Source organism: Peromyscus maniculatus, chromosome 10, assembly GCF_049852395.1.
Source record: "Peromyscus maniculatus bairdii isolate BWxNUB_F1_BW_parent chromosome 10, HU_Pman_BW_mat_3.1, whole genome shotgun sequence".
Classification (NCBI taxonomy): Eukaryota; Metazoa; Chordata; class Mammalia; order Rodentia; family Cricetidae; genus Peromyscus; species Peromyscus maniculatus.
The window spans coordinates 101677491-101705336 of record NC_134861.1 but is presented as its reverse complement, the minus strand read 5'-3'; the positions used below and the strand labels follow the sequence as shown (position 1 = coordinate 101705336).

At 38.8% G+C, this 27846-nt stretch overlaps 1 protein-coding gene and 1 long non-coding RNA gene across 3 annotated transcripts; one reads left to right on the top strand and one right to left on the bottom strand.

Annotated features, from left to right (window-relative positions):
• LOC143267696 (uncharacterized) lies at positions 1-27846 on the top strand. Of its 2 annotated transcripts, XM_076547128.1 has the most exons (5): positions 26-144; positions 19276-19392; positions 19752-19878; positions 20072-20132; positions 21292-27846. In XM_076547128.1, the coding sequence occupies exons 3-5, from the start codon at positions 19845-19847 to the stop codon at positions 22502-22504; spliced, it is 1308 nt and encodes a 435-aa protein (XP_076403243.1). In that variant the 5' UTR covers positions 26-144; positions 19276-19392; positions 19752-19844; the 3' UTR covers positions 22505-27846. The 2 variants fall into 2 exon arrangements, with proteins under 2 accessions (XP_076403241.1, XP_076403243.1); XM_076547126.1 differs by lacking the exon at positions 19276-19392 and having other exon boundaries at positions 1-144.
• LOC143267699 (uncharacterized) lies at positions 13250-19280 on the bottom strand. Its single transcript, XR_013043119.1, has 2 exons — positions 16175-19280; positions 13250-14394 (listed from the first exon to the last, which is right to left on the bottom strand). It is a non-coding gene; the product is annotated as an uncharacterized LOC143267699 (long non-coding RNA).

The window sequence follows — 27846 nt, the reverse complement described above, 5'->3', positions numbered from 1 at the left end:
AAGTGGTGCAGGATCCTTCCGGGAGCCACACAGCAGGCTTGGTTTTGCAGAGGAGCTGGCGCCAGTGTTTTCCTGTGCTGTGCTGTGAGCACTGCAGCAGGGAGCTGTGAGGGGGCCATGGGCAAGCTGGGAAGCCATAGCATGGTGAGTGAGGGGCTACTGTCCCCAGATGGGGAAGAGCCGATGGGGAGGTGCAGAAGCTAGTGTGGTGGGTCCTCCCTGGGGCTGGGTGGGAATCTGTAGCCAGATTTCCTGTTCTATGAGTACCCTTGTGGTCCCTGCAACTTCCTGGACCCAGGCACAGGCCTCTGAATAACTTTGCTCTATGGGCTGCATCTATGCAGAGCAATTTGGGACAGGGACCCGTGTGTAGAAATATATTCAGTCAACAACAACATGCTTTTGGTGCATCCATAGAAGGCAGGTTGCCAAACTTGGAGAGGCCTAGTTTCTCCAGTATCTTCTAGACATTCAGCACTTTGCATTTAACCTTTACGTGTAAGGTCCATTTACAGTTAATTTTGTGGAGTTGCTAAAAGGCATCTCTTGTGTTGGATAGCACTTCATTACTTAGCTGTGATGTAGAAGAGTAGAATTGGTGATAATAAAGGATTTACACAAAGAGAAAGGGAGGCTGTCTCTAAATAAAACACCCCAAAGATACTATGTTAACTAGGTTTGGTAGAGATAAGGATGCTAGGATACACTTTTTTCCCCCCACAAGGATTGTCCAGATGTTTGGCTCCAAACCATTACAAAGGAGACACCCCTGATTTACAACCAGTCACTAGGCTCATCTCCATATCAAAGAACAGGCCTCTAACATGCTGCTCAGGGAAGTATTACAGGGTCACAACCTACTTTAAGGCCTGGTGTGCCTTCAAGTTCCAGTTTTCTTCTTGAGAAAAGCATAGTTCTGAGAAATGGGCAGCATGACACCAGGTGACAAGGTTTTGAAAAGTAAAACACTGATGTGTTAAGGACTGGTCAAGCAAAGCTTTCATTTAAGCCCTCAGGCAGGGAGGAGGAACATCTTGGGAGAGTTAACAGTCTGGGGCCTGGGCATTGGGTGCTTTGCCTAAGGCTTTGATATATTGAGAATAAAACAGAGCTCATTCTCTAAAACCAGGAATATAGAGCTGGTAATAATCTGGGGCCAGGGCCTTTGTGGAGGGGTTGCTTCAGATCCTTAAAACCCAACTCTTCCTACCACATGGAGCTATGGTTATCAGTGCCAAGGCCACTGTGGGCTTTAGTCAGCAATGTTCTTGAGATACCCTGTGTTCCCCTTGTGCAGCATTGTTTGTAGCCTCCTCCTGAGTTTTACCATTGTATGATACTTTCTGCTGACTTCATAGAAGTTCATTTCCTTCCATTTTTTCCCCTGGAAGTAGTATCAAGAAGCTATTCTTCTTAAGAAGCTTACTTAGCATGAGACATATTGTACAATACCTCCCCACCCCAGCCTTTCTTTCTTCTACTTTATACTTTTTCTATCTTTCTCATTCCCTGGCACTTTCACCTCAGGACCCTGTCACTGAAAATGACCTGCTGTATCAGTTAACTGGTGTACTTCAGAAATAATTCTGATAATATCTTTGCTATGTAAGTCTACCATCTTCCAAGTGGCTACTTGCAGTCTCCTGTCCCTATTTAAATTGTTCAAAGTGTAACCTGAAGCCTGAACCTAAAAGACATAAGTATGACAGCATACGAGGAATGCAAAATATGTCTAGGCTGGCTCCTCTTTGAGCATTAGCTAGAGATCGATCCATGCTCCCATTAAAGAGATTTTTCTTCATTAATCTCCTAAGTGTATGGAGTAATTTCTTCTTGGAAAGACATAATTCTAGAGCAGCTGCATTTCCAGCCTTTTAGAAAAATGTTTCTGAGACAAGCCCTGTTCTATTGACACAAGTGGCCTTGATTTCAGACTTTTGTACTCCAGGGCAATGACCTTGTTGTCCTCTATATTATACCTCTAAAATTCTTAAATGTCTGTACCACTTCAGAGTTTTAAAATTATCCATTGGAATCATATAGTTGACTGTCCATTTCAATTCCAGGAAAAGGATTTGCATGTGGAGCATGGCTTCTGCCTTCAAATCACAATAGGAGGAACAGTGTATTGTGTACACTGCAGGGGGAAACAGGGTAGGCAGTCAGCTGCTGCAGTCACCATAATGAAAAAGTTACCATTATGATTATGGCAGGAGGGGTTAATTTTTTTTTTTTTTTTTTTTGGTTTTTCAAGACAGGGTTTCTCTGTGTAGCTTTGCCCCTCTCCTGGAACTCAGTTGGTAGCCCAGGCTGGCCTCAAACTCACAGAGATCCACCTGACTCTGCCTCCCGAGTGCTGGGATTAAAGGCGTGCGCCACCACCGCCCAGCAAGGTTAATTTTTAATTTTCCAGCATGTATTAATTTATATCATGTGAATGAAGACAGACCAGATTGGTGGGTATGCAATTTGAGAAAGTCACCTTGAGGCAATAAATATTGAATTTGCAATTAGGGAACTCTCCTATGCAGATATGCTCATTTAAGTCAGTTTAGAGGTTTGAGAAACAGGCCATAGAGTGTAACTCTGTGTGTCAGGTTAAAGATCTTAACAGCCAACATGTGCATATAGGCAAGATCAATCAGTCTCTTATTAATGGCCTTCCCTCTATTAGGGAAGGGCCTATTCTTTTTCAAAGTCAATATAGTGTAGCAGGAGTCTTAAAAGTTCTTATTAACAAAATCAAACCTGAGCCAGGTATTGGGGTGAACTGGAAGATCAGAAAACCAGAACAAGCCACAGCTACTTCACCTCACCGGATCCTCAGCTGGTCTTGTTTCCTCAGACTGGAGGCCACTGAGTCCTCATCCAGAATGGGTCTCAGCTGAATTGCTGCTCAAAAGCCTGAATGCTTAACCAGGCCAAATGCTTAACTGGCCAAATGCTTCTAGTTTCTTGTCCTCACTCACGCCTCATATATCTTTCTGCTTTCTGCCTCACTCCCTGGGATTAAAGGCTCGCTTTCTGGGATTAAAGGTGTGAGTCACCGTTCTTGGCTGTATCCTTGAACACATGGATTTCTGCCTCTGGAATGCTAGGATTAAAGGCATGTGCTACCACTGCCTATCCTCTATGTTTAATATTGTGGCTGTTCTGTCTCTGGCCCCAGATAAGTTTATTAGGGTGCACAATATTTTGGGGAACACATACCACCTCAATATAGCTGTTTTTTAATCTTAAAAATACATTATTTTTATCATTTAAAAAATTATTGGCATCATTTTTAAACATTTTCTTTATGAGAATTAGTGCTCTTATTTCTATTTGTTTCTGTTCTCTAATGTTTCTTGATCATTAAGAATTTCATTCCTTTTTTTCTCAAATGCTATTGATTTATTTATTTCTGTTTAGAATAATATCTCCTGTAGCCCAGGCTTGCCTGGAGCTATGAAGTTGAGAATTATTTTGAACATCTAAACCTGCTTCTGCTGCCTAGTGCTGGTAAGACAGTCCTGCACCTCCTCTCATGCTTGGCCTTGACTGGTCAGTGAGAAGGATAAGAGAATAGTAAATGAGTGTCCTCCGGTCTCTGTGACTTTTATTGGAGAGTTACAAATGAAGAAGGACCTGTGCAAGAACTGAGTTCACTGACCAACTTTGAAGCTGATATAGTCACAGCACAGAAAGGGAATGGCAGGAAGGAGAGTGAGCACTTTCCTGCTTTTGGCAGTAGTTGATATTAGCAAACTTGAGACAGGTAATCAATTTTAGATGCTCCATAAATGTCCTGACTGGCCATTTCTTGAGGTCCACAGACCAGGACCATCTAGAATCTGGGTAAAGGACTGACCTTATCATGGAACCAAATTACTGCAGTTACACTAGTTCAACCAAAATAGAGGATCTTTATAAAAAGTTGTGGCCCTGCCTAACAAGATTGGTATTTTCCAGGTTTAAGATGTACAGGCTGAGAGAAAATGTGTGAGTAATCATTGGTGTGCTCTCATACAAATCCCTGGTCTCTGGAGCATATGGCCCGAAAGCCTGTTTCAACTTTTCAAAATAATTATTTGAAATAAAAACTACATCATATCCACAGTCTCTTCGTTGCCCCCAAGCCCTACCATGATCCTTCACTGTTTTCTAATTCATGGTCTCTTTTTTGCTTTAACAACAGTCACTGTTTGAATGTGACCTATGTTTGGCTGCAGAACTTCCCAGCTAAGAAGCAAAGGATTGGCTGCACTGGACATTGAGTGTGTAATGGAATGGGCACACAAAGGACCTGTGCCTTGAACAAAGAATAGGAAGTGTTTTGGGAGAGTGGAAGAATGTCTACTAAAATGCAAACTTTCCAGACTAAGGCCCTGTCTGCTGGGCTGGAAGGGCAGAGCTGGGGAGGCCTGTGCTGTCTGAGTCATTTGATCTCTGCTCACCCAGTAGGGGAGCTGCTAATATTCTGAGGCCCAATAGGGTGACCCTAACTAATGAGGGACTTAGCAAGGCTTAGCAATAGGAGTACTAGCTTTCAGGTTCTTTCCAGGATTTTCTGCTTCTGCTGTACAGAGTTAGTTGTAAGGAAGACCATAAGCCATGCCATGGTGAGTGTGGGGTGTTCAGAGCAGGTGTGCTGTGCTGTCATTTCTGCTGGGACTTTGATGGACCATGAGCCAGACTATGGTTCTGTTGTTACATGTAATGACCTGGGCAGTAGCCCTTGTCCTCTGAGCCTCCCTGTGTGAAATTTCCTGGGAAGGGGGAGGCTCTGCAGCTTTGTCATGGGAGAATAAGATACATGGAATATCACTGTCCAGTGTGCACACACAGGCATTGCTTTAGTGGGAAGTGGAAAGACAGACTGGAAAACTGAAGGTCTGGTTTCTAGAAATCTGAACATTGCACTCTACTTTCAGGTTTGTCTTATAAATGTTACAAATAATTTGGAAACTGGTAGAAACGTGTGATGGGAATCATCCTTCAGTAATACATGATTAGAATGCTTTTAAATTTATGATATCAGCTTGACCTGATTCAGGAAAGTTCAGTTCCAGGGGAGAAAAGAAGTTTCTGAACTTGCATGGTATTGGGCAGGTGTATAAAGCAGACTCCACATCATGTGCCATACATAACCTATGTGGCAGGAAATAGAATAATTAAATTATTCTTCTACACTGTTAGGCATCATTGAGGCTGGGTTTACCTGAAATCAGGAGACATGAGAGTTTGCCGAGCCATAGGAGGAGATTAACTCCATTTGCTAAGAGAGTGATAGAGCATGGGGCCTGTTGGTTGTTTTTATTCTTTGTTCTTTTGGCTCTTTTAGGGGCCTACCACCCAGCACCAAAATAAATCACACATGGAGGCTTATACTTATAAAAGCCTAGCCTTAGCTAGCTTTTCATAACTTAAATTATCCCATCTACCTTTTACCTCTGGGCTTTTTCCTTTTCTATAATCTTACTATCACTCTTACTCCGTTGCTGGCTGTGTCGCTGGATGGCTGGCCCCCTCTTTTCTCACTCCTTGATCTTGTTCCTTTTCTCTCTTGGTATTTATTCCCTCTGCCTGCTGCCTCACCTATCCTCTTTCCTGCCTTGCTATTGGTATTCAGCGCTTTATTAGATCATCAGGTGTTTTAAACAGGCAGAGTAACACAGCTTCACAGAGTTAAACAAGTGCAACAAAAAAGAATGCAACACATCTTTGCATCATTAAATAAATGTTCCACAGCAGAAACAAATATAATACATTTTAAAATAATATTCCACAACTGGGGCCTCTCTGTTTGGAGAAAATATCAGTAGCTGGAGGGTCATAAACATAACTTTAAGGGTCACTTTGAGTTAATTTTGTGGGAGTTGTGAAGTCTGTTAATTTCTATACACATAACATTATAGGAAATTGGTAACATTAGTCAAGATCACACTTTTCCTGGCTGAGTTTCCATTGGTCTTTTGATTAAAAGTTGACTATATATAATTTTTTTTGCTTTTATTCTTGGCTCTTTATTCTTTCACAAATATTGTACATATTCTTGATTGTTGTAGTTTTGTAGAAGTCACATTGTATCAATAAGCATATTATTTATTCATAATCCCATTGAGCATCTGTGTGTTTCCACTGTGAATGTAGCTTTGGAATCAGGTATCCTGTTATAAATTTTTGGGAATTTTCTTTGGACTGTATCCAATTCATGTTGCAAATTTACCATACACACATCTTAATATTGATGCATTATATTCCCATGGATCATTTATTTACTTCTGTGTTTATTTAGGTTTTGTTGTTGTTGTTGTGGTTAATTTATGAAAGACTTTTAGTTTATTGGATAAAAAATTCTATGGGCCTAGGCAGGTGACACAGCATGTATTTTTCTTGGGGATGACCTGAGTTCATATCCCAATGCCCAAGTTTGGAGGCTCATAACCACCTACTACTCCAGATACAGGATCTGACACCACACCCTCCTTTCCTGTATGTCACCTGTATATGCATGGAGCATATTCTCTCTCACACAGAGACATGCACAAAATGTGGGGATAAACTTTTCTTTCAAAAGTTCTTGTGACTCATACAGTAATTAGAGCCAAACAAGTTGCTTTAGGTGTATAATACAAACCATACACTGTTTCTTTAAAAAAAATCTGTTTTCTTGCATTTGGTTTGGAAAAGTTTTCATTTCCTCACTCTGATGCAGACTTATAGGCTCATTAGTTATAGGAAACAAAATGATGCCTAAGTGATCCTAACAATATCCTTTTCTTTATTATAAGAGAATGAAATCCTTTTTAGTAATCAAAACTTTTCTACAAAGTTAAAACATCAGAAGGTTTCACACAAAATTCTCCAATTTTGATGGAACAACCCCCCCCACACACACACACACACAGTCCATTTTCTATTATTAGCAAAGGAGAGAACCTGAGTGCACAGGATGAGTGCTGGCCAGTGATTTCTTGTGGTTAAATTTTGATTAGAATCTTGTTTAAGGGATCACGATTTTATATATATATTTGTAGATGTGTCTTTTTGTCTTGTTTGGTCACTGGTGCCATCTATGTTGTTTTTTACTAACTGTCATATAAATTTATTGTTTCTCTGGAAAATGATGGAAATTCACCTTTTTTTTTCCCCAGAAATTTTACTATATTATGTCTTGAATTCCTTGAGTTTTTATTGGTTTGGGAAGTTTCTGTGGAGAGACAGTTTTAGTTTTCTCTTCTTGATTTCAGAGGCTTGCTTCTCATTTCTTGACATATCTGTTTTCCAGTTGTTTCTATCTTCATGTTTGGGTTTTTGCAGCTTAAGTGATTGATATGGTTAATATATTCATTTTGTGTTTTTAAAACCTTCTCAAAGCTGGTCAGTGCTGTCTTTAATCCCAGCACTCAGGAGGCAGAATCAGGTGGATCTCTGTGAGTTAAAAGTCAGACTGGTCTACGTGAGTTCCAGGACAGGCTCCAAAGCTATAGAGGAACCCTGTCTCAAAAAACAAACAAACAAACAAACAAACCTTCTCATATTATTGTTTCTTTGTCTTAATTAGCTTCAGCTGTCAACATGATATAGCCTAGAGTCATCTGAGGGAACATCAATTGAGGCTATTCCTAGATCAGAATCACTACTTACTATGTTTGTGAGAAACTGTATTGATTAATGATTGATATGGGAAGGCTCTTCCACTAAGGTTGCAGTACCCTAAGCAAGTGGACCTGAGATGGATAAGAAAGCTAGCTGAGCAGGAGACAGTGACCAAGAAAGAGAGACAGCCAGTAAGCAAAATTTCCCTGTGATTTTTGCCTGAAGTTCCCAGTATGAGTCTCTATCCTAAGCTCCCACAATTGTGGGTTGTGATCTGGCTATATCAGCCAAATAAACCTATCCATTATCTCTAGCTGAATTTTTTCTGTGTCCTACCCAGTCCTCAGCCACTCAGACCCAAGTAAACACACAGAGGCTTTTATTAATTAAACCTGCTTGGCCATTAGCTCAGGCTTATTACTGACTAGCTCTTGCACTTAAAGTCAGCCCATTTCTGTTAATCTGTATGTTGCCACATGTTTCATGGCTTTACCTGTGTGCCATTACATACTGCTCCCTGGATGGCAGGCTGGCGCCTCCTGACTCAGCCTTTCTCTTCCCAGAATTCTCCTTGTCTGTTTATCCTGCCTATACTTCCTGCCTGGCTACTGGCCAATCAGCATTTTATTAAACCAGTGTACAAAAGCATTATCCCACAGCAATTATCTGAGATGGTTTTGGTTAGAACCAAGCAAGTTAGAACAAAATGTGGTGCACCAAAAGTTATTTTGTTGCTGAGAACTCAGATTGTTGTCTTTTGGAGTAATGTTTAAGATATTAGGACTTTAGATGGCAACAGTCATAGAAAGCTGCACACAGAACTTAATCAGCTATTCTTGTAGGACTAGGAATATGGGAGTTTTGAAAGTAACAAAGACTGGAGATTGAGGTCATAGGATTTCAGTGGAGACTCCATGAAAAATTTAGCTAGGTCATTTGTATAATATTTTGTCCCCAAATCATTCTTATTTTCTCCATTCCCTGAAAACTGAGTAAAGCAGAATTAAAAAGTAATTAGCCAATTTCTTAGACAAAGTACTGATTCTGTTGTGTGTTTATTACTGATGATTCAATCAGGTCTACAGTGTAAAAGTAACAAGTGGTGCAGAAAGAAATAGAAAGTCAGTTTCTTAGAGAAAAACAGCACTAGGTAGTTTCAAATGGGAGTCCTATGGTGAAGCAAAGGCAGGAAATTTCAAGAAGTTTAGCACCATTTAAGAGAAGGCCCTTCTTGGCATGTGAGGCCTAGGAAGGTACCCTAAGGGTAAGACTCCATCCATCTAAGCCTTCAATTTATGGAAGGAATAGGCAACTTGATTTCTAATCCTCAAAATCAACTTCATACAGAACCTGCTGTAACTCTGGTCCAAGTGTGGTAGGGTCCATCACAACTTAGAAGCCAAATTTGGGGGGATTAACCCACATTGTACTAGTCCTGGAAACAAGAACGATGCAAAATTTATAGGTCATAGATTCTTCCTGTGTGGTTACAGTTCAGCACTGTTGCATCCATCTATGTTTGGCAGAGTCAGAAACCCAATGTGGAGACTGTGAGAGTTCATTACATGAAGCTGTGAAGATGAAGCCAGTGTTGTATGTTGAGATGATAGAATATTGAGATACCCAAGCTATGAAACATCTGCCATGGAGAGCTATATGCAGAGTATGGAAGTAGCAAAGGAGAGATGTGTATGAAAAATTTCAGGGATAGAGCTAAGCCCTTTGAGAATGAAGCCCCCCCCCCCCCCACCTGTCTGAGACAGAGCTACAGGATTTGTTTTTTACCTTGCTGAGTTTTAGTCTTGCCTTGGTCCAATCTTCTGTCACTGTGTCCACATTTCTTTCTTTCTTTTTTAAAATTTATTCTCTCATTCATTACATCTTCGTTGAGTTTCCCCTCCTTCCACTCCTCCAAGTCCTCTACTGTTCACCTCTTCACCAGATCCACTCTTCCTTCATTTTGCATTCAGAATAGAATGGATATCCCAGGGATATCAACAAAACTCTCTATAACAAGTTACAATAAGACTAGGCACAAACTCTCATATCAAGGCTGGATGAAGTAACCTAGTAGGAGAAAAATGATTCCATGATCAGGCAAAAGAGTCAAAGACAACCCCCCCACACACACTCCCACTGTTAGGAATCCCACAAAAACATCAAGCTACACAACCATAACATATGTGCAGAGAGCCTGGTGCAGACCCCTCTAGGCTGTTATTGCTGTTTCAGTCTCTGTGAGCCACTATGAGCCTTGCTTAGTTGATTCTGTGGGCTGTGTTCTCCTGTGTCCTTCTTTAAGTTAGGAAAATTTTCAACTATCAATTTTTTTTGAAAATATTTTCTTTAAGCTGAGATTATTCTCCTTCTCTTCCTGTTATTCTTAGGTTTGGTCCTTTCATAGTGTTCCAGATTTTCTGGATGTTCTCTTTCAGGAAATTTTTAGATTTAACTTTTTCTTTGATTGGCATATCCATTTCTTCTGTCATATCTTCAAAGCCTGAAATTCTCTGTTCCATGTCTTGCATTTTTTATCAAGCTTGCCTCTGTAGGTTCTGTTCAATTACTTAGATTTTAATTTCCAGAATTCCTTCAGTTTGCATTTTTAATTGCTGCTATTTACATTTTCAAGTCTTGTACAGATTCATTCATTTCCTTCACTTTTTTTTTCTTTCTTTAAGGGATTTATTCACTTTCTCCAATATTTCATTTATCCTTTCCCTACTTTCTTTAAAAGATTCATTCACTTCCTCTTTAAGGACTGTTATCTTTATAAAGGTGGTCTTATTGTCTCTTAATTGTGCTTCAACTGTGTTGGAATATTCAGGGCTTGCTGTAGTAGGATAGCTGGAATCTGGTAGTGACATTGCTCTGGCTGTTGTTGATTGTGTTCTTATGCTGGTGTCCAGGTATCTGGGTTTGAGGTGATTATGGATCTAGGTGCCAATTTCTCAGTTTGTCTTTGTTGGATGGATGTTTTGTTCCTTGGTTTCTATTTGCTCTCTGGTTTTCTGGTTTATGTGGCCTATGACTGGAAATCTTATAATACATATGGCCTTTGTTCTAGCAAGGAGTATCTGCCCAATTTGGGGGCTGAAAAAAGGGAAGAAGGGAGGAAGCTTGGGGATAGTGTTGAGGAGGCACTGAGAAAATGGGGGAGGGCCGGGCGGTGGTGGCGCACGCCTTTAATCCCAGCACTCGGGAGGCAGAGCCAGGCGGATCTCTGTGAGTTCGAGGCCAGCCTGGGCTACCAAGTGAGTTCCAGGAAAAGGCGCAAAGCTACACAGAGAAACCCTGTCTCAAAAAACCAAAAAAAAAAAAAAAAAAAAAAAGAAAATGGGGGAGGTCTATGGGACTTTTGGCAGATGGTATGTTATTTGTTTGAGCAAGGGGTCTCCACCAAAGTTGGAGTCCACAACACAGAGATGAGGAGGGAAGTGGAACTGGGGTAGTGTTGGGGGTTATTGAAAAAATGAAGGAGGTCCACAGGTGAGCAGCCGACATGGATATCTGATGGCTGGCATGGCCTCTGGTCCAGCCGGGAGTCTCTGCCTCAGTTTGCCTACCTGTTCTTCTGGCTGGTGTGGCCTGCACTCGAGCAGAGGCTATCTATCTATTTGATTTGGGGGTATGAACATGGCTTTGGTGTAAGGTTAGTGTGTGTGGGGGGGATTATGTTTGTGGGAATGTAGGAAAAGTGGAAGTTTCATAGGCTAGTGGCCTACTTCCTGTTCCTCTGACTGGTGTGACATTCACATGAGCAGGGGTTGTCGGCCTGAGTTGGGGGTTAGAACACTGTCCTATATCTCTTTTTCTGGATGGGAATATATCCTGTGCCATTGTGTTTTGTAAATCCTTAATTTGTTTCTTGATTTTATAAGATGTGACAGTCAAGAGATTGTCTTGAGTGTCAGAAGAGACTTTGGACATTTGTGCTATATTTGGGCTGCTACAGATTATGAGGATCATTGAAGTTAGACTAAATGCATTTTCATTTTTCTTTATATTTATTCTTCACTCATACAATACATCCTGACTACAGCCTCCCCTTCCTCCATTCCTTCCAGTTCCCCCCTCAAATCTCCATTTCCCCAGATTCACTGCTACTCTGTTTCCCTTCACAAAAGAGCAGGACTCCCAGGGATATCTGCCAACACATCATAACAAGGTGCAAACCCTCATATCAAGGCTGGACAAGGTAACCCAATAGGAGGGAAAGTGTCTTGAGCAGCCAAAAGAGTCAGAAACACCTCAACTCCTATACTTAGAAGTTCTTCAAACACCCCAGGCTAAACAACCACAGCATGTATGCAGAAGACCTGGCACAGAGCCATGTAGGCTCGATAATTGCCACTTCAGTTTCTCTGAGCCTCTGTGAGCCCTGCTTAGTTGATTCTGTGGGCTATATTCTCCTGGTTTCCTCAACTCCTCTGGCTCCTACAATCCTCACTCCCTCCTTCCACAGGATTCCCAGAGCTCAAGCTAAATGTTTGTATAGAGATCTCTGCATGTGCTCCCATTAGCTGTCGGAAGAAGCCTCTCTAATGACAATTGGGCTAGGCACCAATACATGATTATAGCAGAAAATTGTTACAAATCATTTCATTGACTTTTTCTTGGTTAGATGTATTTGGTTCTACCCTAGTTCTCTGAGCCATCCAAGTTCTGGTTTCTGGCTGTCCAGGCAGTGTCAGGCATGGGCTTTCTCCCACAGCTTGGGCTTCATGTTAGACCAGTCATTGGTTGGCTACTACAGAAACTATGAGCCACCCTTGCCCCAGCATATCTTGCAGGCAGGACAAGTATGAGTTGAATGTTTTGTGGCTTGGTGTCCCAGTCCCATCACTGGGAGCCTTATGTAGTTACAGAAGATGGCTGGTTCAGCCTCCATATTCTTGATTATTAGGAGTCCTCACTAGGGTCACCCTTATAGGTTCTAGCAAGTTTGCACTGCACTGTTTTCATATCCCCTGCTAAAAGCTCCCTATACCATTCATCTCTCCCTGTATTCTCCCCCTCTGTCCCTTTATTACTCATCTAAACCCTCTTTTTCCCAACCTCACCTGCCATCAGTACATTCACAAAATCTATTTCTTCTTCCCAGGGAGATCCATGCATCTCCCCTAGAGATATTCTTGTTACTTAGCCTCTCTGCATCTATGGATTGTACTGTAATTACTGTGATTGTACTTTACTTAATTGCTAATATCCACTTATAAGTGAGTATATACCATGTTTGTCTATGTGCTTATGGTTGCCTCAGGATAATAAAGAACTAAGGAAACTAGACAACAACAAACCAAATAATCCAATTATAATGGGGTACACCTCTAAACAGAATTCTCAGCAGAGGAATCTAAAATGGCTGAGAAACACTTGAAGAATGTTCAACATCCTTAGCCATCATGGTTATCAAAACTACTTTGATACATTTTACACCTGTCAGAATGATTAAGATCAATAACACAAGTGACATCTAATACTGTCAAAGACATGGAACAAGGGGATTCATTTCTTTTGCAAGTGCAAACTTGTACAGCCACTGTGGAAATCAATATGCAATGGTCAGGAAATTGGGACTCAATCTACTTCAAGACCCAGCTATACCACTCCTGGGCATATACCCAAAAGATGCTCCTCCATCCTACCAAAAGAATACTTGCTCAACTATGTTCATATCAGTTTTATTGATAATAGCCAGAAACTGCTATGTCTGTGAGAGACTGTGTTGATTGATGATTGATGTGGGAAGGATCCTCCACTGAAGGTAGCAATATTCCTAAGAAAGTGGGCCTGGGCTGAACAAGGGAGCAATCTGAGCATGAGACAGTGACTAGGCAAGAAAGCCCGGAAACAATCTTTGCCCATGGATTTTTGCCTTCAGTTGCTAGCTTGAGTTTCTATCCTAAGTTCCCAAAATGGTGGACTGTAACCTAACAGAATTAGCCAAATAATCCTGTTCTTTACTTGAGAATCTTTTGGTTAATGGATTTAATCATAGCAACAGAGAAAAAGTTAGAACAAAAATGGGACACCAAAAGTGATTTTTATTGCTAGGTAGAACCTGGGAATGATGTCTTTTGGAAGAATATGGAAAGTATCAAGACTTTAGGTGGCAAAAACCATAGAAAGTTGTACACAGAACTTAATTGGCTGTTCTTGTAGGACCAGGAAGATGAGGATATTGAGAGTAATAGCAGAAAGTGAAGATTGAAATAATAGGATTTCAGTTGAAATAGACTCCATAAAAATTGAGCTAGAGGTCATTTGTGTGATACTTTGGCTCCAAAATCTTTCTTGTTCTGCCTATGCCCTGGAAATTTAGTAAGGCAGAATTAAAAAAAATGGGACAATTTATTAAATGGAATATTGAATCTGTTAGATGGTTATTACTGGTGATTCATTCAGATCTACAGTGAAAAAAACCAAGTGGGGCAGAAATAAATGAAAACTAAAAGGTAGTTTCAGATGGCAGTCAAGTGCTGAAACAGGCAGAAAATTTCAAGGAGTTCATCACTATTATGGAGAAGGCCCTTGTGCTGGAATTGAAGCCTAGCAAGGTGTCCAAAGGGTAAGACTCATCCAGCTAAACCTTCAGTTTATGGAAGGAGTAAGCAAAGTGATCTCTAGCCCCAGGAAGCAACTTCATACAAAACCTGCTTCACCTGTGCTCCAAGTGATTGTACTTTACTTAATTGCTAATATCCACTTATAAGTGAGTATATACCATGTTTGTCTATGTGCTTATGGTGTGTTAGTGTCCATCCCAATTAAGAAGTCAAGCTTTGCAGGATCACCCATCATGTGCTGGTCCTGGAAACAAGAAAGAATCAAAATTTAAAGTCAAGGCAAAAGCAGTTTCTTTCCCAAAATTTAAAGTCTGTGGTTACAGTTCAGCATTGTTGCAGGTGTCTATGTTTGATAGAGTCAGAAACCCAGTGAGGAGACACTTAGAGTTCATTGCATAAAGCTGTAATGATGCAGCCAGGTGTTTGTTGTTGTTGTTGTTTTCTCGTTACTCTTTTGGGGGCTGCGACCCAGGTCCCAAATAAATCACACATGTAAGCTTATTCTATCTTAGAAATGCCCAGCCTTAGCTTGGCTTGTTTCTAGCCAGCTTTTTCTCAACTTTTTAAATTATCCCATCTACCTTTTGCCTCTGGGCTTTTATCATTTTCTATTCTGTATACCTGTCTTCTTACTCTGTGGTGTACTGTGTAGCTGGGTGGCTAGCCCCTGGTGTCTTCTCCTTTTATTGCTCCTCCTTCCTTTTTTCCTCCCAGATTTCTCCTCCCATTTATTCTCTCAGTCCACCAGCTCTGCCAATTCTTTCCTGCCAAGCTATTGGCCACTCAGCTCTTTATCAGACCAATTAGGTATTTTACATAGGCAAAGTATCACAGCTTCATAGAGTCAAACAAATGCAATATAAAAGAATGCAACACATCTTTGCATCATTAAAACAAATCGTCCATAGCATAAACAAATATAACACATCTTAAAATAACATTCCACATTTCCCCCTTTTTGTCTAAATAAAATGAAAGGTTTTAACTTTAATATAATAAAACTATATACAACAAAACAGTTGTCAAGTAAGAATTACATTTACAATATTCAGTCCATTTGTATTTAGTAAATTCAGAGAAAACACTCTATTATCCATCCCATCTTAGTGACTCTAAAATTTAATACCTAATTTGCTTTCTATCATAACTATGGAAAACTGAAACTCTAATTATTTGTTCTTTAATTTCATCAAAGAGCCCAGAAGGAATTAATATTACCTAACAACAGAGACATCTGCCTGGACAGTCACCCAAATTTCCCCTACAACATTTGGACATTCATCTTCAGCCTACATGCCTAGAGTATCTGGCAGACTTTTCAGTGAAGTGGGAAGTTTGTAGGACTGTCCTGCCTTGTATTGACAAAGTTTCTCAGTCATTTTCCTCTGTGTCCTGCAGAATATCTGACAGACTCTTCAGTGAAACAGGAACTTCAATGGACTGTCTTGCCTTGTTTTGGCAAAGTTCAGTAGTCAGTTTCATGTGGGTCCTACATATCCAGTCTGCACAGCACACTGTCAAGAAGTCAAGGCAAAAGCAGTTTCTTTCCCAAATGGCTAATCTTGCCACAATGAAAGCAAACTCCCATGGAATTTCTTCAATGCCCATCATCCTTTTATGAAGTAAATTGGTACTGCCAGGAGCAGATGTGTCTCATTGTCATGAAAAAACCTTATGTTAACAAAACATTTTAAATGCCACATTTATAGGTGTTTGAAGTGTTTGAAGACCATTTATCTGTCTAAAATATACCTATTTAACCTTGAAAAATACTTAATGTGACTACAAGTTTGATTATTATAGATTAACTACTAACCTCATTTCTTAATATACATTGCATTTTTAAATGAGGTGTAAAGCACAATACCCCAAACAAGAGTAGACACACATAGAGAGTGTTACAAAAATTAACTTTAATTTTTTTATCAATATACCAAAATCCATGCCAATGTAAAATATCTGAGATTAATAGTTGTTTTTTTATCCTATATTCCCCTAAGTAGTAGCACACATCCATAACTCACCAAATAACCAAAAGCTCTTGGGAATGTGGGCACCATGTTCTCCAAACTGCTTCCTGTAGTCTATGGTTGAAGGCATCTTTAGGGTCGCAGAGAGAAAATTTGAGATAATGGCCAAGTCCTGGGAAGACAGGTGATAACCTTTGTTGGTAGATCTCACCTGCCAATATTCAGGAAGTGTCCCCCTGATCAAATCTGATCCATCTCATCCCTGAAGGGAATCCACAGCCTCTCATCTCCTATGGGAATGAAAGCAAAAACTCTTCTCCAAAGCATTTTTTATTTCCATTTGACACATATATTTTTTTACTTCCATTTTAAAGTTAAGATAGCCCTAAAGCATCTAGATTGGTTTAGTTTTGCAGTTCAGTTTACAATCCTATGTCTGCAAGCAGTTGTTCTTTGCTCATCAACATTCAAAAAATTCAAAATCAACATAGTAATATATAGGATCTAGACTCTCTGTGTATTTCCCATGGTTACATGGCTTCTTTCTTCTATATTATTTTTACTGTCTCTTTAAAGACTTTACTATTTTTAATCCATTTATTTCTTTCTTTGAGAAACAAACTGGAACTTGGTCGCAGTTTTTTTTTTTTTCTCCATCTGATCCTCTTTTACTGCATATCACTTAGTCTTTTTTGATTACATGAGCAAACTTTTAAACTGCTAAGCAACAGCTGGGTCCTCTGCCTGTGGCTTTGGTGACTGGCTCTGTCTGCTTCTCAGGTTGTGAAAGCCAAGCCTAAAGCTTGCAGCCCAATAGGGGATGCATGACAGAAAATTGTGTTCAACCTTCCTAGCTATAAAATGCAGATACTTGCACTGCCATGGGCATTTTTTCCTTTTTTTTTTTTTTTTTTAAATGTACCTGCTGCTCAAGGACTTTCTGTAAGGAAGAAACTCTTAAAGGAGCCGTGAAAGTCAAGTCTCACGTTGGTATGCCAAAATGTTGTTGGTTGTTATTATTCTCACTCTTAGCTCTTTTGTTCTTTATTCTTTTTTTTTTTGGGGGGGGCACCACACAGCTACCAAATCAATCACACAGAGTCTTAATATTACTTATAAATGTCTGACCTTACCTTGGCTTCTTTCTAGCCAGCATAACTTAAATTATTCCATGTACCTCTTGCCTCTGGGCTTTTATCTTTCTCTATTCTGTATACTGTTCTTTAATTCTTATACCATGGCTTGCTGTGTAGCAGGGTGATTGGCTCCCAGTGTCCTCCTCTTGCTTCTCCTTTTTTTCCTCCTAGATTTCTCCTCCCATTTATTCTCTTTGTCTGCCATCCCCACCTATCCTTTCCTGCCAAACTATTTGCTTTTCAGCTCTTTATTAGACCAATCAGGTATTTAAACAGGCAAAGTATCACAACTTCACAGAGTTAAACAAATGTAACATAAAAGAATGCAACGCGTCTTTGCATCATTAAAACAAATCTTCCACGGCATAAACAAATATAATACATCTTAAAATAATATTCTATAACATCCTGGGTTGCATTTTGACACCACAACATGTTGAGATACCTAACCTATGAGATATCTTCCAGGGAGAGCTAGCTGCATATAGGGAGTCAAAGTAACTGAAGGGAGAGATGTATGAGAAGTTTTGGGGATAGGGCCATCTAAGCCCTTTGGAATTGAAGTTCCATGAATCTGAGACAGAGCTACAGGATTTGATGTTTGTGCTGCTGTGCTTCAGTCTTGCCTTGGTCCAATCTTCTCTCAATATGTCTCTATTTCTCTATTTTGGAATGTGAATGATATTTTGTACCATTGTATGTTTGAAAGATGTAAGTTGTTTTCTGATTTTACAAGATATCACAGTCAAGAGATCATCTTGGGTGTCAGAAGAGACTTTGGACATTTGAACAGTGTAGGGGTTGATGCAGACTATGAGGATCATTGAAGTGACTAAATGCATTTTCTTCATAGATGACCTGGATCAGAATGCAGTTGAATAAAAAACCTCCCAGATAGGATGATGTATTTGAACATGTGTCTCACTTTGATGACTTTCTATCAATTGTTTTTGAAACCTTTAGTAGGAGGAGCCTTCCTTGATAAAATCCTCACTGGGGATGTGATATGAGTCTCTATAGACTCAGCCCATTTCCTGTTCTTTGGGTCTACTGTGTTGTGTTTGAACAAATCAGCCAGCTTCCTTCTTCTCCTGTCATGCCTTCACCACCATTATAGACTCTATCCCTAAATCACATAAGATTCAGTAGAAGCAATTGATATTCTTTGCTAAGCCAGTTTTCTACCCTTCTGTTGTTGTTTTTTTTTTAATTTGTTTGTTTTTGAAAACAGGGTTTGTCTGTGTAGCCCTGGCTGTCCTGAAAGTAGCTCTATACACCAGGCTGGCCTCAGACTCAGAGATGCCCTTGACTCTGGCTCACAAGTGCTAGAATTAAAGGTGGGCCAACATTCTTGGCTTTTTTGTTTTTATATTATTGTGTGATGGGCCTAGAATGTAGGTTTTTGTCCATGTCAAGTATATGCTGTTGTACTGAGCTTTACTCATAACTTAAATTTTGGCAGAGGTATCATTTTGTTTCCCAGGATGACATGTATTCATGGCATTAATACTGCCTGAAGCTTCTGAGTCATTGTATTGCAGGTACATCACCTTCTTCCTGCCTGTTGTGTTTGTTTTGAATTTTTTAATGAAAATGAGTACTTTACCTGTATGCATGGATATGTACCACATGTGATCCTCACAGTATTCAAAAAATTGTCTCAGAAACCCTGAACTTGGAATAATGGATAGTTGTGACCCCCCAAGTAAGTACTGGCAATGGACCCCACCTCTATGCAAGACTAGCACGAGCTCTTTACTACTGAGCCATCTCTTCTGCCCTGTGTTATGATCAACATTTATATTGCTAATGCTTTTATCTGTCCATTTATAACTGTTTCATTATGCAGTGTCTTTTAGTAAAAACTTATTGATGTTACAGTTTAAATTGAGGCACTTCAGGTTTGTGGAAGATGAATACAGAAGTGGAGTGAATGCATAACTCTTTGTAAGAACTCTAGTAAAAAAAAAAAACCTCTAAGTTCTGTCTTTTTTGTTTGTTTGACTGATTTTTGCACAGGAGACAGGGTCTTAATATGTACTTCTGGTTGTCCTGTAACTGATTGCATAGACTAGGCTGGCATTCAACTCTGAGACAGATATAACTGCCTCTGACTTCTGAGTGCAGGGATTAAAGGTATGAACCAATACACTCAGCTTCTCTATCTTATTTTTCTTTTTTGCAGTTAGTAATTATTCATACAATTTCTCTCATGTGTACTCCATATTGTTGATCTGTTTACTTGTCTCTCTATGTTTTTTAGTAAGTATTTTCTCTTGCAAGTTGATATTCCATTCACAGGGTACAGAAATGACAGAGGTAAACTTCCTATTTAGTTTCCTTCTAAAATGACTTGGTGATTGCATTATAATGTCTATGTCATGGAATAAGTGTGGGGAGCACCAGAATTACATGACTATACTATCAAAGAAGTATACATTTACAATGTTGTCAGTATCATGCTTTCTGTTGTATACATGTGTGGGATATTTTAGAATGCAGTGACCTATGATGATGTGCATGTCAACTTCACTTGGGAAGAGTGGACTTTGCTGGATCCTTCCCAGAAGAATCTCTACAAAGATGTGATGCTGGAGACCTACTGGAACCTCACTACTGTAGGTAGGATTGAATTTTCCTTCAAGTTTTAAAATAAGAAGACAACTGTTCCTTGTTTTTTATGTTTTTCTGTAATTTGATTAAGAAGAGTGAGGTGCATAAATCAGGCATGGTTCTAAGATACCCTGAAGACAGTAACTTAAATTTTGCACAGTTTTCAATAGCATAACATACATTTTTCTGGTATATATTTTAGGATACAGTTGGGAAGACCATAATATTGAAGAACATTGTCAAAGTTCTAGAAGACATGAAAGGTAATTTTCATGTGAAAGCTCATACCAGTGTGCCTCTGAAGAAATTTTAATGTGTCCTGGAAGTTTTAAACAAAAGCAACAGTGTAAATAAGCACAGCTTAATGTGCATTGATGATTGTTAAATTCTCACAAAACCATATACCTCATTTCAGGTAGGTGAATTGTATTTGCAAGGCATTATTTTAAGACAGAAGACAAGGAAACTATGCCTTAACAGATATCACCATTTGAATCATAACACCATGGGAGCTAGGCTGTAGAACTGCCAATCTATTTAGTTTCATACCACTCATATTACAGAAGCTATACATGTTGAAGAGGTGATGATTATATCTCCAAAACCTTCTAATAAGCAAATAGTCCATAGAAAAGCTAGTGTAATTCATATACTTGTTGTGACTGTGCTAAATTTAGTAAGAGGGGCAGTCAGAGTCAAGAGTCAAGAGAAAGTTGTTGTGGAGAAACCTTAATACCTATACCACATGTCTAGAGGAACAGAAAGTCAAACTGTGTAAATTCAATGTAGAAACCTTTTTATTCATTATTTTCCCTTTACTAGGCATATGATATGTCACTCTGGATAAAAGCCATATGAGCATAGGGATATGGAAAAATTTCACATACCTCTCTCTAAGAACAATTAGAAAATGTATAGCAGTCCCCACGTTGAGTATACTTGTTGAATTTGATTCAAATATACAAGTAATTGGTTTTCCAGTTTCATTGTTAATACATCAACAAACTCACACTGCAAAAAAGCCCTATGAGCACTAGGACTATGTAAACACTTTTGTTTCTCCTAGTTCACTTTGCAAATGTAGTATGACTCACATTATAGGAAAATTTATGAATGCAATAAGGGTGGTAAAGCTATGAGTTTTTCCAGTTCTCTTCAAATATGTGAAAAATTTCATATAGAAAAAAGATTCTGTAAATGTAAACCATGTAATAAAGGATCTTACCATCACAGGTATCTTCAAAGATACAAAACAACCCTTAATGAAGGGTTACAACACAAGTGTAAACACAGTGATAAAACCTTAAGATCTGATTCCTTTTTACAATTGGACCAAATAGTGAAATTAATTCATATAGATATAAAGATTCAACAGTGTATTGAATGTGGTAATGCTTTTACATGTGCCAATTATCCTTGCAGGCATGAAAGAAGTAGTAGTGGAGAGAAGCCTTCTGTATATACTCAGTGTGTTAAAGCCTTTGCATTTGACAGTCATCTTCAAAGGCATGAAAGAACACATACTGGAGAGAAACCCTATGAATGTAATCAATGTGGTAAAGCCTTTGCACATAACAGGAATCTCAGAATACATGAAAGAACACATACTGGAGAGAAACCCTATGAATGTAATCAATGTGGTAAAGCCTTTGCACATAACAGGAATCTCAGAATACATGAAAGAACACATACTGGAGAGAAACCCTATGAATGTAATCAATGTGGTAAAGCCTTTGCTTATCATGTTAATCTTCAAGTGCATGAAAGAACACATACTGGAGAGAAACCCTATGAATGTAATCAATGTGGTAAAGCCTTTGCACATAACAGGAATCTCAGAATACATGGAAGAACACATACTGGAGAGAAACCCTATGAATGTAATCAATGTGGTAAAGCCTTTGCACAACACAATAAACTTCAAATACATAAAAGAACACATACTGGAATGAAACCCTATGAATGTAATCAGTGTGGTAAAGCCTTTGCTCATCATGCTAATCTTCAAGTGCATAAAAGAATACATACTGGAGAGAAACCCTATGAATGTAATCAATGTGGTAAAGCCTTTGTACAACACAATCAACTTCAAGTGCATAAAAGAACACACACTGGAGAGAAACCCTATGGATGTAATCAATGTGGTAAAGCCTTTGTTCATCACAGTACTCTTCAAAGGCATGGAAGAACACATACTGGAGAGAAACCCTATGAATGTAATCAATGTGGTAAAGCCTTTGCACATGACAAGAATCTCAGAGTACATAAAAGAACACATACTGGAGAGAAACCCTATGAATGTAATCAGTGTGGTAAAGCCTTTGCACAGCACTGTACTCTTCAAATGCATAAAAGAATACATACTGGAGAGAAACCCTATGTATGTAATCAGTGTGGTAAAGCCTTTACATGTCACAGTTATCTTCAAAGGCATGAAAGAACACATACTGGAGAAAAACCCTATCAATGTAATCAATGTGGTAAAGCCTTCGCACAGCACTGTACTCTTCAAGTCCATAAAAGAACACATACTGGAGACAAACCCTATGTATGTAATCATTGTGGTAAAGCCTTTGCATGTATCAGTAGTCTTCGAAATCATGAGAAAATGACATATTGCAGAGAAACCCTGTAAATGTAGTCAGTGTGGTAATGTTTTACAGTTTATACAGGAGCAAAGTTTTTTATGTGACGTCATTCTGTTAAAGCCATACATATTACAATAGTCTTTGAGTACCTGAAAAAAAAATCATGAGAGCTTATTATTTGGGAAGATCTTTATCCAACACACTTGCATTCAGTTACACAACAGTATTCTGTAGGAAAAAAAATTGATGTCAACAATCTGTTCAAGCATTATTATGTCCATTTTTATATTGTTTGTACCCGCAAACTTATAGGAAAATGAATTTATGAATCCCTACATGTAGGGTAAAAGGGCCAGCCAAAGAAACACACCCTGACCCTGAAACCAGAGCCAAAAGGTTAAAAAAGGCCAGTGAATGAAACACACTTTGGCCTTGAAAACAGAGCACACACTACCCCTGACCAACTGAGCACGAAACCAACCAATCCCTGAGCAGGAATTCTGGATCTAGGCACCCAAACCCCTATAAACCTATGCTGAGACAACCTTACTCAACCTGACAACCAGCCAATTACCAGAACACTTGGCCATTCAGGCTGAAAGGCAATAAAGGAAACAGAAAATAAAGGAACAAAAGACCCATCCAACAGAGACATCACATGAAGTAACACCTATACCTATAATTATCCCAAACCCAGATGGGTAAATGACAATGTAAGAATATATTCAACAACATAAAGGGCAATATGGCACCACCAGAACCTAGTGGTCCTACCACCCCAACACAGATGAAGCAGAAGAAAACAATTGTAGAAATAACTTTAAGATGATAGAGACCCTTAGAGAGGAAATGAAAAATTTCCTTAAAGAAATTGAGGAAACAATAAAGAAAGAATTGGAAGAAATAAATAAATCCCTCAAAGAAAACCAAGAAGAAGAAACAGGTGATGGAAACAGTTTAAGACCTGAAAATTGAAATAGAAGCAATGAAGAAGACACAAACTGAGGGAATGCTGGAAATGGAAAATCTGAGTAAACAAACAGGAACTACAGATGCAAGCATAACCGACAGAATACAAGAGATTTCCAGAGAATCTCAGGAATGGAGGATATCAATAGAGGAAACAGATTCATCAGTCAAAGAAGACACTAAAGCCAAAAACGTCATAATACGCCATGAAAAGACCAAACGTAAGAATAATAGGGATAGAACAATACCAGCTCGAAGGCACAGAAAATATATTCAACAAAAATCATAGAAGAAAACTTTCCCAACCTAAAGAAGGAAATGCCTATGAAGATACAAGAAGCTTACAAAGCACCAAATAGACTAGACCCACCAAAAAAGTCCTCTTGCCACATAATATTCAAACCACTAAACATACAGAATAAAGAAAGAACATTAAGAGCAGTGAAGGAAAAAGGCCAAGTGACTTATAAAGACAGACCCATCAGAATAACACCTGACTTGTCAATGGAGACTCTGAAAGCCAGATGGTCCTGGACAGATGTTGGATGGATATCAACCCAGACTACTATATCAAGCAAAACTTTGAATCACCATAGATGGAGTAAAACAAGATATTCCATGACAAAACCAGATTTAAACAATACCTATCCACAAATCCAACCCTACAGAAAGCACTAGAAGGAAAACCCCAATCTAAGGAAGTTAGATGCAGCCAGGAAAACAAAGGCAATAGATAATCCCACAGCAGCAAACCACTAATAATAATAATAATAATAATAATAAGAAGAAGAAGAAGAAGAAGAAGAAGAAGAATTAACCATCACTGGTCATTAATATCCCTTTATATCAATGGACTCAATTTGCCTATAAAAAGACAGGCTAATGGAATGGATATGAAAACAGGATCCATCTTCTATTGCATATAAGAAACACACCTCAACTTCAAAGACAGACACTACCTCAGAGTAAAAGGTTGGTAAAATACTTTCCCATGAAGAAACAAGCCGGCATAACTATCCTAATATCTAACAAAATAGACTATAAACTAAAATCAATCAAAAGAGATTGGGAAGGACATTACATATTCATTACAGGAAAAATCCATCAAGATGACGTCTCAATTTTGAACAGTTAGACCCCAACTACAAGGGCACCACAAGTGTAAAGAAACATCACTGAAGCTTAAATCACACATCAAACCCCACACACTAGTAGTGGGAGACTTCAACATCCTACTGCCAGACAGAAACTTAACAGAGAAATAAGGGATCTAACAGATGTTATGGCTCAAATGGACTTAATAGATATCTACAGAACATTCCACCCTAACACAAAAGAATATACTTTCTTCTCAGCACCTTGTGGAACCTTCTTTAAAATTGACCACATACTAGGTCACAAAGCAAATCTCAACAGATACAAATAAACTGGAATAACCTATATTTTATCAGACCACCATGGCTTAAAGTTAGATTTCAACAACAAAAATTACTCAACTGAATCACCAATGGGTCAAGGAAAAAATAAAGAAATTAAAGATTTCCTAGAATTCAATGAAACTGAATGTACAACATACCCAAACTTATGGGACACTATGAAAGCAGTGCTATGAGGAAACTTTATAGCACTAAATGCCTACATAAAGAAGTTGAAGAAATGTCACACTAGTGACTTAACAGCACACCTGAAACCTCTAGAACAAAAGGAAGCAAGCCTATCCAAGAGGAGTAGATGGCAGGAGATAATCAAGCTGAGGGCTGAAATCAATAAAATAGAAACAAAGAGAACAATACAAAGAATCAATGAAAGAAAGAGTTGGTCCTTTGAGAAAATTAACAAGATAGACAAACCTTTTTCCAAACTAACCAAAAAGCAGAGATAATATCCAAATTAACAAAATGAGAAATGAAAAGGGAAACATAACAACAGACAATGAGGAAATTCAGAGAATCATCAGGTCATATTTAAAAAACCTGTACTACACAAAATTGAAAAATCTGAAAGAAATGGACAATTTCCTTGATAGGTATAGATAAACAACTTAAGTAGACCTATAACCCTTAGGGAACTAGGAATAGTCATTAAAAGTCTCCTAACCAAAAAAAAAAAAGCCCAGGACCAAACGGTTGCAGTGCAAAATTCTACCAGAATTTCAAAGAAGAGCTAATACCAATACTCTTCAAATTGTTCCACACAATAGAAACAGAAGGAACATTGCCAAACTTTTTATGAGGCTACCATTACCCTGACACCCAAGCCACACAAAGATGCAACAAAGAAAATTATAGACCAATCTCCCTCATGAACATTGATGAATGTATATATATAAAATATTCAAAAAAATGCTGGCAAACCAAATCAAAGAACACATAAAAAAAATCATCCACCATTATCCAGTAGGCTTCATCCCAGACATACATGAATGGCTCAACATATGAAAATCTGTCAATGTAATACACCATATAAACAAACTGAAAGAAAAAAAACACATGATCATCTCATTTGTTGCTGAAAAAGCCTTTGACAAAATCCAACACCCCTTCATGATAAAGATCTTGGACAGGTCAGGAACACAAAGAACATACCTAAACACAATAAAGGCTATTTACAGCAAGCCAACAGCCAACATCAAATTAAATGAAGAAAAATTCAAAGCAATTCCACTGAAGTCAGGAACAAGACAAAGCTGCCCACTCTCCCCATATCTATTCAATATAGTACTCTGTAGCATGAATCTTCAAAGATCTTATGAATAACAACAAACACAAAGCCAGTTATTGGGATGAACGCTGGAAGATCAGAGAAGCAGAATAAGCCACAGCTTCCTCACCTCGTCAATTCCTCAGCTGATCCTGTTTCCTCAGTCTAGAAGCCTCTGAGTTCTTATCCAGAATGAATCTTAGCTGAACTGCTGCTCCAAAAGCCTAAAAGCTTGACCAGCACTAGGTCCTGATCCTCATGCCTTATATACCCCTCTGCCCTCTGACATCACTTCCCAGGATTAAAGGCTCTTGTTACCACGCCTAGCTGTTTTCAGTGTGGCCCTGAACTCACAGAGATCCAGATGGATCTCTGCCTCCCAAGTGATAGGATTAAAGGTGTGTGTGCCACTATTTTCTGGCCTCTATGTCTATCTAGTGGCTGTTCTGTCCTCTGACCCCAGATAAGTTTATTAGGATGCACACTATATTGGGGGACACAATATATCACCACAGTACTCGAAGTTCTAGCTAGAGCAATAGAACAACAAAAGGAGACTAAGGGGATACAAATTAGAAAGGAAGAAGTAAAACTTTTGCTATTTGCACATGATATGATAGTATACATAAGTGAGCCCAAAAACTACCAGGGAACTCCTACAGCTGATAAACACCTTTAGTAATGTGGTGGGATACAAGATTAACTCAAAAAATAAAAATAAAAAATCAGTAGCTCTCCTATTTAGAAATGATAAACAGGCTGAGAAAGAAATCAGAGAAACATCACCCTTTACAATAGACACAAATAATATGAAATACCTTGGGGTAACTCTGACTAAGCAAGTAAAAGATATGTATGACACAAACTTTAAGTCTTTGAAGAAAGAAATTGAGGATATCAGAAAATGGAAAGATCTCCCATGCTAATGGATAGGTAGAACCAACATAATAAAAATGACAATCTTACCAAAAGCAATCTACAAATTGAATGCAATCCCCATCAAAATCCCAACACAATTCTTCATAGACCTTGAAAGAACAATACTCAACTTCATACAGAAAGACAAAAAACACAGCATATCTAAAACAATTCTGTACACTAAAGGTACTTCTGGAGGCTTTGCCATCTCTGACCTCAAGCTCTACTATAGAGCTATAGTAATAAAAACAGCCTGGTATTGGCATAAAAACCGACACGTGAACCAACAGAATCAAACTGAAGACCCTGACATTAATCCACACACCTATAAATATCTGATTTTTTGACAGAAGCCAAAACTGTACAATGGAAAAAAGAAAGCATCTTCAACAAATGGTGCTTGAATAACTGGATGTCAACATGTAGAAGATTGCAAATAGATACATATCCATCATCGTGCACATAACTCAAGTCAAAGTGGATCAAAGACTTCAAAATAAATCCAGTTACACTGAACCTGATAGAAGAGAAAGTAGGAAGTAGTCTTGAATGCATTGGCACAAGAGACCACTTCCTAAATATAACACCAGTAGCACAGATACTGAGAGCAACAATTAATAAATAGGACCTCCTGAAACTGAGAAGCTTCTGTAAGGCAAAGGACACAGTAAGTAAGACAAAATGACAGCCTACATAATGGTAAAAGATCTTCATCAACCCCACATCTGACAGAGGGCTGATCTCCAAAATTGAAACTAGACATCAAAATACCAAACAATACAATTAAAAAAAAAAAACAGAA